This window comes from Labrus mixtus, chromosome 2 (assembly GCF_963584025.1).
Source record: "Labrus mixtus chromosome 2, fLabMix1.1, whole genome shotgun sequence".
NCBI classification, from domain to species: domain Eukaryota; kingdom Metazoa; phylum Chordata; class Actinopteri; order Labriformes; family Labridae; genus Labrus; species Labrus mixtus.
In genome coordinates this window covers 12,074,512-12,094,922 of record NC_083613.1, presented here as the reverse complement: position 1 = coordinate 12,094,922, position 20,411 = coordinate 12,074,512, and the positions used below count along the sequence as shown (strand labels likewise).

Below are 20,411 nucleotides of genomic sequence, written 5' to 3'. Positions count from 1 at the left end.
ATTAACCTCCTGTCAGTGTTAATCTCGTCAATGACGAAAATATTTGGTATTTTTAAATTAGTCAACTATGACAATGACGAGACGAAACTCCGCTATTTGACGATTTGATAAATAATATTTTCGTCAGGAGACTATGGCTAAATTAGAAAATGGTGTGAAGATTAACACTGTCTCCTGTACACACCTGGTGTTGGGGAATGCACACTCGGAGCCATACTCCTGCACGTGCATGCCGAAGAAGCACACGTCCACGCCGTCAATCTCCTCAAAGGCGAAAAGTGCTTTGGTTCTGTATGGAAAGGTCTCGGGCATTTCACCTGTGTCCACAAACCTGACATGAGACAGAAAGATGAATGTAAGAAAAACTGTTTCACCACGCAAGCTTCACTACACGTTTCAGCTGCTCCCCTCAGGCAGTCGTTTTAGAGTAGCACTGGGGAAAAAGAAAACTTACAGAAACTATTTTAGTCCCACTGCAATACGCATTTCAAACAAGGCTAGATAAGCAATGTTTTTTAAATGCTGGGCATATGTGTTTTTACCTATTTAGGGTACTTTTTATGTACCTATTACTATTTATGACCTAATGTGAGTGTTAGGTGAATATTTGTATGTTTTCATGTTGAGCCTCAACAAAAGGTAATTTATAGACAATAACGTTTTTTGAATCTTGAATCTTTGAATCTGTTTGCACCTATGACCCTCTGCCGTCCCGCCTGTGATGCTCTCACCTCGTTTTCATTCCTTGTTTGACTTCCACCGTTTTGTCCGAGCTCGCCACCACTCGCACAAACACCTCTCCGGCCTCCGGGTGGTTCTGTCTCTTCAAGTACTTATTCACACGGTCCTCTATGTACATTCCCAATCGGGTGGACTGCAGCCCTGCACAGAACACATACGAGAAACCTTTCAACTTTAGGGTCAAAAGACAAGAGCACAAGAGCTCAGGTCTGAGAGAGATCAGGACTGATAGAGCTCAGGACTGAGAACACTGGATGCTATGAAGGCCACATGTTCTAGAAGGGTACAAAGCAGGAGGAAAATACCAGTGAGACCACGAGGCCAACATAAAAAATAACAAGGAGTCAATGAGAGCGAGGCATGTGCAGCCCGTGTGCAGGTGGACGTGGTCGAGGTCGTAAAACCGAACAGTAATCATGACGAGAGGGGGAGAGAAAGATCGAGAGAGAGAGAGAGAGACAGAGAGGGGGAGACAGAGAGGGAGAGAGACACAGAGAGAGAGAGAGACAGAGAGATAGAGAGGGAGAGAGACAGAGAGAGAGAGAGAGAGAGGGGGAGACAGAGAGTGAGAGAGAAAGAGAGAGGGAGACAGAGAGAGAGAGACACAGAGAGAGAGAGAGGGGGAGACAGAGAGGGAGAGAGACACAGAGAGACAGAGAGTGTGAATCTGAACTCACGTTTTGCAGAGAACTTGTTGTCCTTGCGTGTTTTCCCACTCTTCTTTAGACAGTTGTCACAGATGAATCTGAAGAGAGAGAGACGAGAGTTAAGGCATCGTGACAATAATCCAGCGCCGTGTGCAGAAATCGTCGTTACGTAGAGACTGAAAACCTACCCAGACGGCCAAATGACATCGTAGTGTAGGACGCATATCTGGTGCATCTTCCGTCCACAATCTTTACATTCAACAAACCTGAAGGGAAGCAAGAGGAGACGTATTCACAGCAGCTTTCAAAGATCAGTTAGCCGCTACAACAACAAGGCGATCCGTACGGCGCCCGAGCACCGTTTGGAAGAGGAGCAAAAGCACAGGATCCACAAGGTGGAGAGAGAGAGAGAGAGAGCGAGAGAGAGAGAGAGCGAGAGCGAGAGAGAGAGGGAGCGATGGAGCGATGGAGAGAGAAAGAGAGCGAGCGAGAGCGAGCAAGCAAGAGAGAGAGAGGGAGAGAGGCAGAGCGAGCGAGAGAGGGAGAGAGAGAGAGAGAGACTCCCGGCCTGAACACAAACAAAGCCAGATGTGGGGGCAGAAAACAAGCGAGCAGGAAACGCAGCCAATGATGATTAAACACACATGAGACGAACTTCAGAGAAGAAGAAGACACTTAAACGCAGACAGAGTCAGCCTTGCTCACTGACGGCGAGGAAAGTAAGTAGGCGCCTTCTACTTACGGTTCAGGGTCGAGGACGTCGTTCTTCTTCCGCTCAAACTGGTCTTTAGAGATCATCCTGGGGAGAAGAACACAAAGAGGAGATCAAGTCAAAATACTCTTTAGTCCGACCACGCTGCCGATGGTCGTTTCAAAAAGTCGACAAACGCTGAGACGCCGTTAAAGAAAGAATCCGACCACATGTCTGAAGATAAAGAAGCTAAAGATGACGTCTAAGCCCGGCGGTTTGGATCCACTAACGACAGCTGGGAAACGTCTCACTTTAACTGTTTCCATTTTATTTGTCCTCAAAATAAAACGTGAACGTCGTCAACGGGCTCGTTTCTAAAAGCGTGGCGTTGGGTTTCATCTGGTTCACTTACGTCTGTGGCTGTGCGGGATCGTCTCCTAACGTCACCTTCTCGCCCTGGATCTCGTTAAAACACTTCTCGCAGAAATGATACCTGAAAAAAAGAAGAAGAAAACATTTATCAATCAGCACATTCAACTCTCCAGATGTAGCGTGACCTCTGGTAGCGGTGAAGCGTTCACGTTTAACCGTGCTCAGGCCCGGTTAGTCCTGGAGCAGTCTGAGTGCAGGCCAGCAGGGGAATGGGGGAAATCGTGATTCAGCATGGTACGGTACAGCGGGGTACCATTACCACGAGTGCAGCCGGCACCATCAAACACGGCACGCCACCTGATACAGTTAAAAATGAACTCCAACTTATCGTGGATTGTGAACAAAGTTGGGACGAGATAGCGAGGCTGGAAGCGTGACTTCACCATCTTTTCTCCGTCGTGAGGTCAGGCGGTGGTTTACTGCTCAGTAAATAAAGCGTGTGGCGTGCTGGGCTTTTTTTGTGATCAACTTTTTATTGAAATTTTACATAAGATGCTTCTACACATGAGCTTCAATGACAGAAACCTAAGACAGCATCATCAAACATACAAACTATTTACAGATCGCCGTTGCCTTGATGAGGAAAAATATACATAACATTTGAAACAAAGACAAAATTACTGAATTAAATTATGATATGCATGTACAGTGGCGTGCTGTTGTGATTGAAAGACTCCGCAGTTTAAGTCAACGAGTGACCAGCAGAGGCGAGCAGAACGACTCGCAGGCTGTCAAACGCCACAAAGTGAAAAACAGACGGGACTTAAAGAGCGACACAGAAAATGAACGCTGTAGACTTTGAAGAATAAAAATCATCAGGTGGTCAGATAGATGACCTGCTGCTCTTTATGTAACTGTAGTATTTTACACCATGTGGCAGCTTCATCGTGCACAAAGTGAAACTTGTCTTTTGTGTTTGATAACAGAGAGAGTGGATTCCCTGCGCTACTATCCAGAGTGTAAATGGTCGGCGCTGCAGGAGTCTCACGCTGTCTGTCAGGCTGTGCTGTATCACCACTTCTGCTGAGCTGCAGCGCTCTCTAACTGCCTGGTTTAAGGGCTGCAGTAACACAGTTTGTGCAGCAGGAGGTGCAAGGTGACATGGTGTAAGCAGCCATCAGCTGGTTTTCAACTGAGAGGAAAAGGCTGTTTGTGGCCTTAACCAGAGTGTTAAATTATCATCAAGTGGAGGGAGGGGGGATTCACACTTTCACTCCAGTGATGCTGAGCTGGGTTTCTCCCACTGTCTGATGCTCTAAAAAGTTTCCCCTGTTAGTGCAGTGAAGGGCCAATTTGTGTGGACGTTAAGTCCACACACGTTACCACTCAGTAAGATGTGTAGTGAGTGAAATGATAAAGGTACCTTACTATATGATCAGACATTAAGGAAACATGTTGAAGTGCTGACTTCTCTGACAACAATGCAGCAGCCAGTATGTCCTCCTTCTAACTTTAGATTCTGGTCCTGAATGCTCTGGATTTGTTTGGACCAGAGAAGGTAGGCGGTTTTAAGACACCCCCACACGGCCGTTTTGGACGCCCCTCGGTTTGTCATATATGAGACCAGTTATCAGGTCAAACCAACAGGTGTTGCAGCGATGGAAGCGGGCAAGAGAACTGATTCAGATAGAAGTGATTGTACCCGACCTAAAAAGTCCAAATACACACACACACACACACAGTTACCTGTTCTGGTAGCTGTAGTAGGTCCCTCCAGTGGGTATGGTGCAGAGCTGCTTGCCATAGCAACAGAGGGTTTGTGGGGAGAACTCGTACTGCAGACATAAATGACATGAAACAGATGGTCAGAAAAAGAGTCGTCCTCTCCATCAGCATCTTTGAAGAGTAGCTCTTAGTCTGAACTTTAGTATTTCATTAGAACCCTCTTTAACGTCCCCACCGCCCACCCTCAGGGATTAAAGCAGAAAAAAACATTTTGACTGAAAACGTATAAAACAAGTTAAAAAAAACTATTTTAAAAAGTGTTTTCTATCTAAGGAATAAAACTGACACATTTTTCCTTTTTGAAGCTCAAGATCTAGGCTGACAGATATGAGCTTGCTTCTTTTTAACAAATTTGACCTACAGCCAGGTGAATTTTATGCCTCTATAAATTAACAGGTGCATCAGGTGTTCTATACAAAACTTTAAAGAAGTTAAAAGTAAATGAAGTCAGGGGGGTCTGGGGGGATTGTCCCCCAGAGGAAAAATCTAGCTATTCTAACATTCAAATGAGGCTTTTTGGAGCATTTTGAGATTAGATCATGATAAATGAGGAATGTGTTTTGATACTAAATAAGAAGCCTACTCTGTCCTTAACCTTATGCAGCCTAAAGTAGTAACAACACAGACATACCCTCAAACAAGTTACTGAAGAGTAAAAACATATCAGTATATATTTTTTTAATGCATTAATGTGTTCCTCATTTTGTTGTCATTGCTACAGTTGGAGCTAATTCTACTTAGATACCTGTAGCTGGATACCTTGTGAATTCCCGAGGCATATAATAAAGATGTTTTCAACAAATAGTATATTCATCCTTTTTTGCATCATAAATCTGAATCTGAGAAGTAACTAGCAAACAAACTTAAGATTTTCTATAAATTCAGGGGAGTAAGAAGTATATTTTATTTTAAGGCTTTTTTTTTTTTTGACATTGGACAGAACTTATGCAGTACTGTATTTTATAACTTTCACCCACTCAGTCGTTAAAAGTAAACTAGTGCTAGCTTGTTAAGCTAATATGACATGTAAGAATTGTGTTGTATCACCTGTTGACTTGACGCGCGTTCCTAACTGAGTGTGTCCGGTAGCGGAGCACTCGGCGACTGTCTGCTCTGCCTGCACGTAATAAAACTTTAACGGTAAACTCCGTCATGTTGCGGATTGTTATTTCCCTGGTATTTCTTTGGTCTGGTAAATAAATTGCGCACCGGAGCCTAAAAAAAAAGTCTAGACATGATAGGATTCAGATAAATGCCTGACGTTTGTCATTAACTCACATTCTGCTCAACTTTTTTTGTCTTATTGATACTGACAAAATGTATTACATTGTATTACTGCGCCCTCCTGATCTCACCTTCCTGCCACAGCAGTACCCCAGACCCTGCATGACGGGGTCGATCTCGGACTCGAACACCTCGGCCAGTTTGGAGCAGAACTTGTAGACGCGCGACGTCTTGCGATTGTAGAGCCAGGCGTTGTTGAACATCATCCAGACGTCGTCCACGTACTGCCACGGTTCCTGGTACTGACCCGTGTCCAGCTTACGCTTTATTGTGGACAGGTCTATTGGATTCTTAACGATGTCGAAGTAGTCCTGGAGACGGAACCAAACATTTCAGTGTCCTCACAGTTCCAGATTTTTAAACTTCAACAACATCGAGACATGTTTAGAAAAACACCAAATATCTTCTAATTCATAAAAAATGCAAACAGGACTTTGAAAGTGCAGCTAAACTGAAACTCGTCATAAGAAAATGTTAAACGAGCCACTTACCGGGATACCCAGAAGAATGGGGTCTACCGGCTGTCTGAAGGGTAAGGACTCGGGGTCCTGCCTGTACAGAGACTCCAGAGTCGGCATCAGAGCCTGGCGTAACTCCTCCGGCTTAAAGACTAATAAGAAAGATCCAGAGATAAGAAGAATGTTTAACAGACTTTAACCCCGTGTGGGAAACCGGTGACGACATCTTTCAGACTAGCTTTACAAAAAGACTCCCCAGTACCCTGATGATAAGGAAGGACCCGACTGCACTTTTCAAAACAAAGCTTATCGATGCTGCTATCTGGTCTCAAAGTCGAGTAACGTCCTTTAAATCCGATCATGCTGCACAAACTTACATCAGGCGTCTAATCACGTTTTTGAACATTGGATCGGCATCAAACAAATAAATTAAACCGATGTGCAGGTCTGACTGTCTTTGGGTCATTAAACTTCCTGAACTCCGGCTGCAGCCTGTCGAGACCTTCAGAGCGAAATCAGACAGTAGTCTGGACTTTGAATGAAACTCTGAATAAATCACGGGGGCGCTGGTGGGTGCATAAACATGGCATTGCAGAAAACCCTCGACGCTTGCAGAGACCGTACAAAGGTTTCATTCCACGCTTGACGTTGGACTCACTTTTCCTCCGTGACTGAGAGGGCGAGGAGGAGGTGGTGCTGTTGGCGCCGCCCTCTTCTTCTTCTTTGGGTTCAGTCTTCATTTCAGGCTTTTTCTCCTCCACCTCCATTGGCTCCGGCTTCTCCTCTGGCTCCTCCTTCTTCACCGTCGTTGAGGAAGTGTCGTCCTCAGTCTGGAGACAAGAAAGATAAATGATGAATCTGTCTCTACTCTGCGGTGCACACGGCGGTGCACATGGCGGCGCACACAGCGCTGCAGGAGCGGCATTTATCAACAGAGCTGTCAATCATGACGTAACATACAATCACCATCAGATAAATGATCTCTGCGTCGTCTGCATCGCTGAAGGAGCATCAGTGAGTACCATCAGACCACAACACAATCCGCTTGCATTATTCATTATTTATTGTTAATTATCTATTTATAAACACAAAGGACAAATACAAAACAACACAACTGCTGCATTTTTTATTGCTGCTGCTATTTTATTATAAATCTGTACCGGTATATTTCATTTAGACATGTCTATTGCTGCTACTGTGTACAGTATATTATTTGTATATAAACTTGTGTTTTTATCTGTGTGCTGCTCTATCCTTTGGTGTTACCTGCTGCTGGAATCTGAATTTCCTGAGGGAACCTTCCCAAGGGATTAATAAAGTTCCTATCTATCTATCTATCAGCGCAGCTTCCTTATCTACTAGAGGAAAGTGAACCACAAAGCTTCAGCTCACCTCCATCTTGGGCTCAGTTTTGCCGCCAGCGGCCTCAAACTCTTGTTGGTCGTGGTGCGTCTCTGTTTTGACCTCCTGGGTGGGCAGGTCGGCACTGGCGGCTGAGGCCGGCGTGGGCACCCGGTTATCAAGACTGGCTCCTTGTTGAGAAAGCTGCAACACAGAGGAGGGAGAGTAGAGACAGATATGAGCTTCTGATTCAAGTTTCTCTGTTCTGATTGCATGCAGGGCTGAAGCCGCGACACAGACCAACACGTCTGCTATCGATCTCTTGAAAGATGGAGCATTCCCAGTGATGGATGCTGAAAGGTGGATGTGAATGGGGGCAGAATGGTACATGGCAGTCAAGAGGATGGGAGCTTGCAGGGGAAGGGGGGTTCAGAGTGGAGGGCATGCGAAGGTTCTCTGTCTCACCGGTGTGGTAGGGGGCTGAGGCGGGGGCTGCGTCTGTGCTGCTGCGGGGAGCTCCATCTGGGGTTGGGGCTGGGTGGGGCGGGGTGGGGTGGCACCCGGGGCTGGGGCAGGGCCAGGGAGAGTGGGGGTGGAGCTGCGACTGGAGGGCTGGGGGTGCGGCAGGTTAGTGGCCCCCCCAGCCGTGGAGGCCGAGGAGGCGGCGGCAGGTGGAGGCGTGGAGTGCAAGGGGGTTTGGGAGGAGGCTAGCTGAGGGCCCAGCGAGGGGCCAAGTGCATTCATGGGGAGGTTAGCGCTCGGTGGCTGCTGCTGCTGCTGGAGAGAAGGACACACACACACACACACACACACACACGCACAGAAAGGGAAGGCAGACAAACACACAGAATAAGCAGACAAACACAAAGTCAAACACACAAACACAACACCGCACACAAAGTTTAGAGAACACAGAGTGATCGCTATGAGAACACTTTAAGATTAATTAGAGCCTCTCATGATCACTGAAAAGTTTGAGTTCCCCTGCAGCGAGTTGGAACACAACTTTGCAGCCGCTCTGTTTACAAATCGCTCCTCACCCCTTAGTCGCTGTTTGTGTCTCACCTGGGTGACGGCAGCCTGTGCTTGCGGCTGTCCCATTCCCGGCCCCACGGTGACATTCATGGTGCCTGTCGCAGCGACCGCAGCAGATCCTGGAGGAAACTGCGTCTGAGCCAGAAACTGCCCCTGGCTGGCCGTCTGGCCCACCATGTTAGCACCACCGTGTCCAGCCATCATGCCCTGGGCCTGGGGCATCCGGGAGGGAGACATCCCCATCTACAAGGCAGGAAGATATGAGCAGAGTCAGGGGTGATTCACAGTAACAACCTGAAATAATCACCACAGATTGACTGGTGCCGGTGCAGGGCAGCAGAGCTTCTAGTCGTCTAGATTGTCCACAATCTCTAGTTGATTAAAGGAGCAACTCAACGTCTAGAGATGCAGCGACTGAAACTTCACAGGGGACAACTCTGAACCTTGATTGGCATAACACCGTACATATTCATGAGGACCGGACAGTCACTGACAGTGTTAATCTCGTCAACGGAATAAATGACGAAAATATTTGTTGACGAAGGTATTTTTAAATTGACGAGACAAAACGCTGCTATTTGACGATTTGATAAATAATATTACTTCATCTAATTGACGAAAAATGTGACGAAACGAAAACTACATTACAAGTGAGGATTATCACGTACCCCGTCAGCTGTTCTAAAATCATTGTAAACCAAAGCAGACTTCATCAACGGTGTGCACATGAACACCTGCTCAAGTCGGACCAACAACTCAGAAACTCAGTAAAGAATAAGGTGCCCGACTTCCTGATTTGATGTCAGAATCGTCATCAAATGGGGGGCAAAATATTTTTTTGTTAATGTTAACATACTTTTTTATTAATTCACGTATTGCACATCAACTTTTTTTATCAAATATAACTTTTAACAGTTACATTTCACTGATCTTCTTTGTAGCATCAACGCTTGTTTTGCTGTTGTTACAACATTCCGACTTTCTGAACTTAAATCATGTGAACACACTGAAGTCGGAAGAATGACTTCCAAACTCGGAAACATTGACCATCCGAGTAGCACCTGACTTTGTATCCTAATGACCCCTTCCTTGTATTTACTGTGGTCTTGTTCTCTGACACACAAGTTTAATTTGCACTAAGGGTTCAAAAGGCTGTATCCCCTCCTGAGTCCGGGAAACAGACTCAGACTCCCCCTAAACCTAGCTTCCTTTACGTGTGTGTGTGTGTGTGTGTGTGTGTGTCCTTCCTCCTCACCGCTGGGACTGTGCTCATGTTCATCTGCTGCGGGTGGTTCATGGGGGAGGCAGCTCGGGCTCCCATCGGTGCCTGGGATATCTGTGCGTTTGGCAGAGCCATGTGGTTGAACTGGTTGATTCCTGAACAGAAAGTGGAAAATGATTCTCAGTCAACAGAAAGTGAAATAAGCTTTCAGGTGAAGTTAAACACGTGTCGATTTACAAGCAGCTTAAGTTTCTGAGATCTAATGAGCAGTTCCACGTCATCGCTGTATGAGGCGATATATGCAACATTTGATATGGTAGTATTACCTTGTGAAACCTGCATGCGATTCATGATCTGGTTTGGTATGTTGGGCAGAGGAACGGGTCCGTCTGTGAAGAAAGAGAGAACAAACATCGTCTCAAAACCTGTGAGCACGCACACATTCACCGCCTGATCACGCCGAGCAGGACGGACTTCTGCACATGTACAACGAGAACACCTGCAGTGTTCACCCATCACAACAAGCTAGGCTAGCGTAGCTGCCTGCACGGCTGAGGGTTCAAATAAGTAAACAAACACCAGCAGCCTCAGGGTCGACGTCGTTAGATTTCACTTCTAGACGTCGTTCCTCCTCACTCAGAGGAGGGTCAATCTACAGACTATGTCGGGAAGCAGAGCCCGTTGAAGGCGGCGATTAGACGACGTCTTTCTTCACCTTCAAATTAACCAGCATGCAGAATATGGAAAGCTTCGGGAGCGAGCAGACAACGACGACCTGCTCGCTCAACCTTCTGCATAGTCGTTCAGCGAGAAGAGAAACAGACGGCAACAAATAACAAATGCTGTCAACGATTACATCACAAAGGAGGTGTTGCTGATTCAAGTGGTCGAGAGTGATGTTTTCAAACTACCGTAAAATCCGGTGTATAAGACGCACTTTTAATACTTATTTTTTCATCTTAAAAGTTGGTTGCGTCTTATAAATTGGTTGCGACCAATATACCAGTATAAAATACTGAAACACGCGCCGTCATCACAGCGGGGCAGCAGCCCCTATCACTACGACCTGACGTGATTAAAAACCCAGCCCCATTCAGTGTGTATTGAAAGCTGAGTGCACGCTGTGCTGGGACGGCGACACAGACCAGTCTGGCTGCGCAACTTTTTCCAGATCTGATTTCCAGATGAAGCTAGTGCTTCACAACTTTCCCTGCAGGTTGAGAGCTCAACTACCGTACTGTAGCTAGTAGGAGAGAAAACTCCACAAAGTGAAAGCAAACAGAACTAAAAGAGCGACACAGCTGTACAGAAACTGCACGTTGTAGACATCGCTGAACACAATATAAAACGTCACGCAGTAAGACAGTTTAAACTTTTTTTTCTGTATATAAGAGACATTCAAAACAGATATCTTGTATACCGGATTTTACGGTACTCGTCACTACTCTGGGCCCGAGATACACCCCACCACGCCTCGTTTGAAACTGCTTTTGTTGGTCTGTGTGACCAAACACAACCTGAATCTCTACAGACTGACAGATCCTCATATCGTTATGTAATCAGCATCAGTGATCTCCTGAGGGTCGACGTGTCAGCAAAGCAGAGTCCTCTTTCCTAACCTCCATGAACACATATTTCTCCACGAGTATGCAGATTAGTCTGAGTTTTACAGAAACTAATCATCAAAGATGGTATCCGCGCTGTACTCACTCTGAGGCCTCGGGCTGAAGGCGTTAGTCTGGGGTAGCCCAGGCTGCTGGGTCCCCTGGGCCGCCAGAGGTGCCTGGTTGATGATTTGTTTTTGTAGCCTCGAGCGTCTCTTCTCCTCCAGCTCCTTTTGGATTTTATAGATCTTCTCAGCCAGGAAGTGATAGTACTCATCCTGAGGGGGGGGGGGGATTCAGAAGAAGATGGAATATAAGAATGATACTTTTATTAATGCTTTCCGGTAAGCTTGATGTTCGGCCGTGATGAGTTAAGACCTACCCGGCTGTTAGCCGACTCGTACATGTCCCCCTCCACCTTCCTGGCGTATGCCACCAGGTTCTCCATCCGTCTGTCCTTCAACGCTGCCGGGTCAGGGGTCGGGAATATGGCTTGTACTCTGCCACAGAAGAACAGGATTCGAACATTTACAACACACACACACACACATATATATATATATGTATATATATATATATATATATATATATATGTATATGTATAGCAACTTCTATGTCTCAACTTTAAGAACTCCTGAGAGTTTAGTCAACAGAGAGCTGAAGCTGTTTTCACACAAACACTCCTGAAGATGTCTACAGAGTTATCTAGAGAGTTTCAGGAGGACTGCTCCAGATATCCTCCTGATCTGACAGGAGGGGGCGGGGTCTCCTGCCGTGAGGCGAGACGTGATGTAAAAAGAACAACGTGGATGTTATGCTTACGACGCTCTAATGAAGAATATCTGTCTTTATATCATTGCTTTGTGTAGTTCAACAGAATCGGGTAAAGTATCCTCTCTGCTCTATTGAGCAAAAATCATATTTTTCACCAGGCCTGATGCACATGCTGAACTGGAAGAGTTTTGAAGCATCTACAAGTCCCCAAAAATGCAATTTGTTTTAGAGTAGAGAAGAACATACTGGAGAACAGGAAACATAATGCAGCAGGTTCATTAGAGCACGGAGATGGTAGAGGTGGCGTGCAGACAGTCTATGGTCGTGCAGCGATCACAGGGAATAAACGTCACCACCCCCTCCCACTCGCTCCAGGTGAATTCTCCTGATTATATCCTGCTGTGTTCTCACTCTGACTTTCTGCAGAATAAATACGAGGAGGCTGGAGGAGAAACTCCGGGTGAAGAGAGACACATTCAGCTCTCAGATTTGTGCAGGTGTGAAAGCAGCTCTAAGATGACTGTGATCGTCTGTGATCGTCTATAATAGTCTGTGATCGTCTGTGATCGTCTATAATAGTCTGTGATCATCTGTAATAGTCTGTGATCGTCTATAATAGTCTGTGATCGTCTATAATAGTCTGTGATCGTCTGTAATAGTCTGTGATCGTCTGTGATCATCTATAATAGTCTGTGATCGTCTATAGTAGTCTGTGATCGTCTATAATAGTCTGTGATCGTCTGTGATCGTGCACTCTAAAACAAACGCGTTTCCAGCAGCAGAATGAGCTTACAGTTTGTGCACGAGGTGATTTCGCAGGTCCTGAGTGACATGCTCATGCCACGCTTTCCGGGTGCCCGTGGCAGAGATGGGTGCTGCTGTCGGGAGGTTTCCCATCGAGCCCACAGAACCGTCTGACAGCAGCTGACTGCAGGTGGAAGAAGGAGAAGGTCAAAGGTTAGATGAGCATTAAGTCGCGTAAACCTGTACAGGTAGTCGTCATGTTATTCAGCGTATAAAGATGCACAGTTGTTCGAGGACTCACTTGTTAGTGTTGAGTGTGTTGGAAAGCGAGTCTGTGTGCAGGTTCGTCTGATCTGAAGCGGCCACACCCATCGCCGCTCCTCCGAGAGCCATCTGGTTACCTGTAAATACAAAACGCTGTGAGCAAACAGCCCCGCCTTGAAGTGATGATTATCACCAGGCTCAGTCATAGAGAGGTTTTAAAAAGGCCGCCACGACTCCACCTGGAGAGCACTCGACACAACAAACACACTCTAAGGGCGCACTCACACTAGCCAATCAGTTTTGACCGTATAGGTCATAAACCCCGCCTCCTCCATGTTAGCAGGAGGGACATGAGGCAAACTTTACAATACATTTACAACCTGGTTTCTTTTTTAAAGCATGGTTGTTATCACCCCGCTGATTTGTTCAAGTCCTCTTATTTGATAGTTTGAAATCAGTTTTTTTGATGCTCTAAAGAGGTTTAAATGATGTCCATGATTGACAGCTTTGTTGACCAATGAGACTCCTGTGTTGCTGTGTGCACCAGTAGCAGAGTAGAGGAGGAAGTGGGGACACGTCCTCCATCTTTTTATACAGTTAAAGGTTCATGTGTGAAAAAAATCTTCTTTAAAGTTTCTTTAACTGCTCATAAAATACAGGAGAACAATCATCCTGGACTTACCAAGTGCATTGATGGGTCTGAGCTGCTGTTGCTGGGCCTGTGCATTCTGGGCGCCTGCAGTCTGTCCTGGGCCTGCAGCCTGCTGGGCTTGGGTCTGCCCCGCGGCCTGGCTGCTGTAGGGCAGCCCAAGTGCTGCGTAGGCTCTCTGCATGGAGCTGGGGTCTATGGGGGTTGAGGTATTGATGGTGGGAGCACTGGGCTGGCCCACACCAACTGAGGCCATGGGGTTCTGGAGGCCTGTGTTGGGGGAGCTCAGCATGGCTGTGGAGAGAGACGGAGCAGTCAGCTAGCACCAGTTACAGTACCTAAACACACACACATGTTTCTACTGTGTGCCAAAACCTGGAGTAGAGCGGGTTGAATCAAATACACATGCGTTCACAATTTGACCTGGGGCAGGATGAAGTCATAAGACAGCAGCATACGGTGAGAATGCTAAAAGAAGGCTGAACGCTTCAAACGGCAGCGGACTGAATATATGTATGAACGCCTGCAGGGGAAACAGCATCATCATATTTATCCGGGTTCAGACTTTGATTGTGGTTAAAAGATTGTAGTTTGTAGAAAGACACATATCAGACGAGTCAGAACAAAGAAGGAAGGCACCCAGCATCATGGTCTTTAACATGTGAGCCACATAGGGACGGTCCAACACTGCAGCGCTGTTAGTGATAGAAACTTTAGAGCGCAGAGGAGTAAAGGGTGAGCAAAGTTATAAAGAGAAGGATGAACAGGAAGGTAGGGCAGAGAAGAGCCGTGAGCCTGTGACGATGTTTGCATGGATGGAGCAAGAGAAACAGTTTTAATGGGAGGCAGAGAGAGCGTCAAACTCTGCCCAGTTGTAACCGGGAGTAACAGCCGGCAGCTCAGCGCTCTCTCCCTCCATCCCTTTTTTAAGCCCTCCTGTGTGTCAGATCACAAACCCAGCAGGACTCTTACTCACAGAGTGCTTTTTACACATCGCTCAGGAGCACAAAGCTAGAAAATAAATTGGCTGACCATCCTGAGCGTCAAAACACAACACACACACTCTACACACAAACTCCCCCGGCTGAGGAGAGATTCAAGCACATCTGACCACGATAAAGACGAAGAACTTTGTGAGACAAACCAGAAGCTTGACATGTCTGGATGCACTTCTGATTCAGCTGAGACGATGTTCATGTGCTTGTACTCACGCTGCTGGGTGCGCTTGTCGCTGGCGTTCTTGAGCGGCAGGCAGACGGGACAGTCGTGCCGCGTGCAGTTTTTCCAGTGGGAGATGATCTGTCTGGACGATGCACAGTGAGCCACTGCAGGGGGGAAGGAGACAAAAGAAGGGTTCATAAACCAGAATCAGATTTATTGTCCAGGTATGCTTACACACACACAAGGAATTTAACTTCGGTGAACTGTGCTCTCTTATGTACAGGTACAACATTAAATATCAACAATAAACATAATAAGAAAAGACTAATATTTACATGACTAAATATGAAACAGTGCAGTGGTGAATAGTGCAAAAGATGCTGATTAACATGATAATAAGAAAAATGCAGTTATGTGACAGATGGGTCAATTACGATGTCAATTACAGTATTTACATAAATATATGTGCGTATATTGATCATTTAAATTAAATAATATATACACACATGTATATTCACAGTGACGGTTGGTTCATAAACATGATGCTGACATCCAACACAAAGGGGGCGTGCAAATTCACATGAAATCTATTTTAGATTTATTATTTATTTATTATTATTATCACATCCTGTAAACCAAAACGAGTCATTTCGGACCTCGTTTGTAACGATGCCATACAGCAATACAAATACAAAGCCGTTTTCACACAAACACTCCTGATCATTGATATATAACTTCAGGACAACTGCTCCAGGTTCCCAGGAGAGAAAACGTTCGAAACGGTCGTCCTGTGTGAGGCGTGAAGCTCACGGCGTGCGGTTTCTTTCTGACAGTTTTAATGGACAGACCCTCGTCCCTCACGTTGTCCTGCCACCTCCACTGGTCACTCGCTGTCTTTCAATCGGTCCAGCACTACACGGTTTATTTACTGACCAGTATACCCCCATTTGATTAAAATTAACCACGATAGGGGCGCATGTATGGAGGCTGTGGTCCTCCAGGCGGGCGGACCGGGTTCGAATCCCACCTGTGTCTCCTTTCCCGCATGTCATTCCCCACTCTCTCTCCCTGATTTCCAACTCTATCCACTCTCCTATCTCTCCATTAAAGGAACAAAAAGCCCCAAAAATAAATCTTAAAAAAAAAAAAAGTTAACCACGATGACCTCAAGACGGAGAAAGGATGTTAAAAAAATGGTGTTTCCAGCCTTGTCTGCGTTTCTTTGTTTCCCAGTACATCTTCAAAACACAATGAACTGGAGGGGATGTTCAATTGCATCATGTGGCGTGCAGTGTGTGGTGGTGAGGGCTGTACTCACGGTAACGACGGCGCGTGCCTCAGTATTTTATACCGGTATAAAGGATGTAGCCGACTTCATAGATTAATAGATGGGTATCAGAAGTGCGTCCTGTACAGCAGATTCTACAGTATATAAAATAAATGAAACATCGATCTTCATTAAAAATTGCTGAGTGAACACGATGACGGCGTGGGACTAGCGGTCCGGTGAGAACCAGGAACAGTCTAGGAAAGGATATCAGTTCCGAACAGGAAGTGAGACATATGGTCGGCCAGCTAAAGAGAGAAACTAAAGAACTGAAACCTCACAGATCCCAGGTTCAGCTAACGGCACACATTTCCACCTTCTGAGGGGCGTTTGATCGGCTCGGTGTGACGGGACGCCACACCTTATTCCCATGTGCGTTCCTGCAGGAAGTGAGGCGCTGCAGTTCATGCTACGCTAATGTGCTAAATTAAGCCTCTCTCGCTCTTTAAATAATTACTACTTGGCTTCGAGGGCTTTGCACAAGTAAACACAATTTAACTTTATTATCTCTGTGAGAACGCCAACGCTGCTGGCGAGCAGTCCGAGATAGCAGGGTGTTGATGACGGTGGCTGTCTGTAGATTCAGTCTGTGGTGAAGAACAAAGAGAAGGCCTCAGAGCGAGGAGCGAAGCCAATCCAAGCACCAGTCACATCGCTAACTGCAGGGTGCCTCGGGTGAAAATCAACCGAGCCAACAGACATCAGATAAATCTGAAACCACAACGATAACTCAAGTTCAGGAACAAAATCTCTCTGCACGGTTGTTTCAGTGGCAACATGAAGCTGAGAGGAAATGAGCTGGCAGGCGGGGGAGCAGAACCATGGACTCCTTCACACTGAACACACCTCGGCCTCTGAGCGGCCTGAAACGTAACTTAAGCATTCCAGTTCCAAGGCCAGAGAGCAGACGTGGAGCAACATTTCAATGAGGGAAGCTCGATAGGAATTTTTCATCACAGAAACGCTGGACAGGAAGGAGAGGAGCAGGGACTCCTCGGGTTCAAGAGGAGGAGAACCAGCGGAGGGAGGGAGGGAGAGCGGACTGAGACGGTCAAGTAGACACACGTGGTCACGAGGCCTGGGAGTCTTTGGGTGTCTCACGATTCGATTCAGATTCGATTTTCGATTTAAAATGAACATGGATTCATTGAGCCATGGATTCAAAGTCTATTTTTTAATTAGTACATACTTCAGGATCTACTCCAGTCATCTGTGAGACTGGCTGAATTTCTTGTTGCTCTATTTGTGATCCTACAGAGTTAAAGAGCTAGCATTAGCAAAAAGTTATGAATTGATTTAAAATCTTAGAAGAGAAGAATCTAAATTTTTACATAAATCGATTTTTTTTCCCAACCTCTAATGGTCACATATTCTGTAAATGTTTCTCCATGTTCCTCTAACTCTAATATGTCTCTCTAGTCTTTCTACAAACCCCCTAATGATGAGAAAAGTCCATCCTTTCTATCTTTTACCTGCTCCACTTTTCAGAAAATGTGTGCTCAAACAGACCGTTTGGACATTTTCCCTTCATGACATCACAAAGGGCAGTAACCCCTCCCCCAGATGGGTGTTTGGACCCCAGTCTGAGATCTAAAAGTAGGTGGATGCACGGGCGTGTTGCCGTCATCGAGGTCAGATAAAGATTTTAAACTGGATCCAGAAACATAAGTTTTATAGCCAGAATATTTTTTTAACTTTGCGCAATAGAAGAGAAAAAACTGCTAAAAGCAGAGTCTTCACTTCGCGTAAAACCTGCTGTACAGGACGCACTTTGCATTTATAAAGTCAGCTGTGACCAGTATACCAGTATAAAATACTGACAAACGCACACACTGCACGCCACCAGATGGGATTGAAAATTCCTCCCCGTTCATTGTGTATTGCAAGCTGTGCTGGGAAACATAGCGACACAGACCAGGCAGGGCCACTTTTTACCATATTCTCTCCGTCATGAGGTCATCATGCAGCATTTAAATCAATCAGTGGTTTACTGGTCAGTAAATAAAGCTTGTGGAGAGCTGGACTGACTGATAGATTCAGCGCAGGTGGGTAGCTTGACTTTCGAGCTTTCTGTACTTCAGAACTTTCCCTGCAGGCTGAGAGCTCGATTATCGTTCTGTAGCTAGTAGGAGAGCAAACTTCACAAAGTGAGCAACACAGCTGCACAGAAACGGACCGTAGTAGACTTCATTGAGCGCAGGAAGACAGTTTGAACCTTTATTTTGAGATTTTTTTTATTTGTTTTTTTTGGGGGGGGGGGGGGGGCACAGGACAGTGGATGGAGTTGGAAATCAGGGAGAGGTAGAATGACATGTGGGAAAGGAGCCACTGGCTGGATTTGAACCTGGGCCGCCCACTTGGAGGAATAGCCTCCATACATGGGGCGCGCGCACTAACCACTAGGCCACCAGCGCCCCAAACCTTTATTTTCAGAGAGATCTCCAAACATCAGTGAGAAGTATATATATATATATATATATATATATATATATAAAATATATAGTTGTGACTCACCTTGGCAGGACTTGCCGGCCTGGCAGTGGGTCATGTGGTTGAGGACGTTCTTCATGGTGCGGCAGTGAGGCAGGGCGCAGGCCCTCACCTCGCCGTTGGCCTGCTCTCGTCGCTGGCACTTGTGCGCATGAAGCAGCAGGACCAGCTGCTGCTGGATCAGCTTGCGCTTCTCGGGGTCTGCAGTAGGACCAGCAGAAGGCACGGCCATGCCTCCGCCTGCAGCCAGGGGGAGCATCGCCTGCTGCTGTGGCTGCTGCACGGGGAAACAAAGCAAATGTTGTTATGAATTAAAAACACAATGTTGGATTTTAGTGGTAAAAATAACTCCAACTAGTTCATTAAGCGTTATGTTATCATAGATTGAAGATCTGCTTCTGTGGACAGGTGTTGAGAACTAGCATGCTTGCTAAAACACTTTAACAATGCATCCGGTTCATCCAATGTATCTGTGATGTCCATGCCAAATAAAGTCTACTATTATTATAAAATGTCAGAGTTTTTTCTTTTCTCCATTTTTAAATAATAATTGCACACAGTATAATTTTCCTTTGGTCTTTTTTTAAAGTTGAAGTCCCAGTGCAGACCAAAGTATGGTCTCATGGCGGGAGAGATGCCAGGACTGCTCTGGAGCACTCAGAAGCAGCATCACTACGACTCCATCTTTACAGGCTGATCTTTGGAGCTTTTTAGGCCTTTAGTCAGAAGTCAGTGAGAGAGAGGGAGGGGGGGATGAAGCCAGAGGTCGTACTTGAACCCAGAACGCCACTTGGAGGACTCACTAACCACAAGGATACCAGCGCCTCCACTCTGACATCTCTCCTTTAATTCATGTCTACAGGTCCTGACTTGTTGCCAAGCAACCCAAACATCCTCCTGCACTCTCTCTACTTTGTCTCCATGGCGACCACAGACCAGCTCCTTGGTCTGATGAACATTTATTTTCAAGATTTAATTTACCATGCAGCCAGTTTAATAAAAGGTCAAGATTAATCCAAACACACATGAGGCACTCCTGGAATGCCTCTCGTCCAATCAGACTCCTGATGTTGTATTATGTTTTCAAAGTGAACTATTCCAACAGCAGCGTGTTGAGGTCATGTTTGATTGACAGCTCTGGCAGCCTGAGCTGCAGCAGAAAGACGACAAAGTAAACAAACCTGTAGCCTGCATGAAGAGACACGTGTTCATGTTTGTAAGTTACCTGAAAGGTGGAGTCAGCAGCAGTTCTTAAAAACAACATTCAAACTGGGCCCCTCCTCCTGGGCTCATCCCCCCCAGAAGCCCCGCCCCCTGCAGGACGTAGTGTGTACGTTTACTGCTCGTACCTACACTGCATGCTAACACACGCTAGCACAAGCTAACCGCCAGTGTTTGACAGGGTCTCTGCAGACACAGTCACCACCACACATGTATGGAGGCCCAGAAGTGACAATGGAGCAGCTTCACTTTAGGAGAAGTCTGTGTTTTATTTTGAAGGAGGAAGCTGCTCTATTTTATTTTGAAGGAGGAAGCTGCTCTATTTTATTTTGTAGGAGAAAGCTGCTCTATTTTATTTTGTAGGAGAAAGCTGCTGACTCCATCAGTAAATAAAAAAAACTGACATCTGTAGAATAGTTTACACATGTTGTTAAAAGTCTGTGATCGTTGCGTTTTGTATCAGGCTGGTGTCCGCCTCTGATAGGTTGCTATGGTTACTGCGAGACACTTGAATTGGTGAAGAAATAAAATATTCCTTAAATCTTCTCCTGAGCCCAAAAATTAGGGTCAGTCTGCAACAGTGGGTCAGCGTTATCGTTAA

At 46.0% G+C, this 20,411-nt stretch overlaps 1 protein-coding gene across 3 annotated transcripts in view; it reads right to left on the bottom strand.

The window, feature by feature from the left end:
* Positions 1 to 20,411, bottom strand: part of crebbpa (CREB binding protein a) — a 42,600-nt gene that overhangs the window by 7,677 nt on the left and 14,512 nt on the right. Inside the window, exons 4-25 of one of the 3 annotated variants that reach the window (XM_061064227.1) lie at positions 18,614 to 18,866; positions 14,823 to 14,936; positions 13,645 to 13,905; positions 13,000 to 13,099; positions 12,748 to 12,882; positions 11,563 to 11,680; positions 11,287 to 11,458; positions 9,903 to 9,965; positions 9,610 to 9,731; positions 8,385 to 8,597; positions 7,785 to 8,096; positions 7,371 to 7,523; positions 6,637 to 6,808; positions 6,012 to 6,130; positions 5,592 to 5,831; positions 4,198 to 4,286; positions 2,492 to 2,572; positions 2,131 to 2,187; positions 1,577 to 1,654; positions 1,419 to 1,486; positions 732 to 882; positions 185 to 331 (exon numbers count right to left, since the gene is read on the bottom strand). In XM_061064227.1, coding sequence (XP_060920210.1) covers positions 185 to 331; positions 732 to 882; positions 1,419 to 1,486; positions 1,577 to 1,654; positions 2,131 to 2,187; positions 2,492 to 2,572; positions 4,198 to 4,286; positions 5,592 to 5,831; positions 6,012 to 6,130; positions 6,637 to 6,808; positions 7,371 to 7,523; positions 7,785 to 8,096; positions 8,385 to 8,597; positions 9,610 to 9,731; positions 9,903 to 9,965; positions 11,287 to 11,458; positions 11,563 to 11,680; positions 12,748 to 12,882; positions 13,000 to 13,099; positions 13,645 to 13,905; positions 14,823 to 14,936; positions 18,614 to 18,866 — 3,218 coding nt within the window. The remainder of the gene's footprint in view (positions 1 to 184; positions 332 to 731; positions 883 to 1,418; positions 1,487 to 1,576; positions 1,655 to 2,130; positions 2,188 to 2,491; positions 2,573 to 4,197; positions 4,287 to 5,591; positions 5,832 to 6,011; positions 6,131 to 6,636; positions 6,809 to 7,370; positions 7,524 to 7,784; positions 8,097 to 8,384; positions 8,598 to 9,609; positions 9,732 to 9,902; positions 9,966 to 11,286; positions 11,459 to 11,562; positions 11,681 to 12,747; positions 12,883 to 12,999; positions 13,100 to 13,644; positions 13,906 to 14,822; positions 14,937 to 18,613; positions 18,867 to 20,411) is intronic. The other 2 variants (XM_061064235.1, XM_061064246.1) reach the window with 2 other exon arrangements.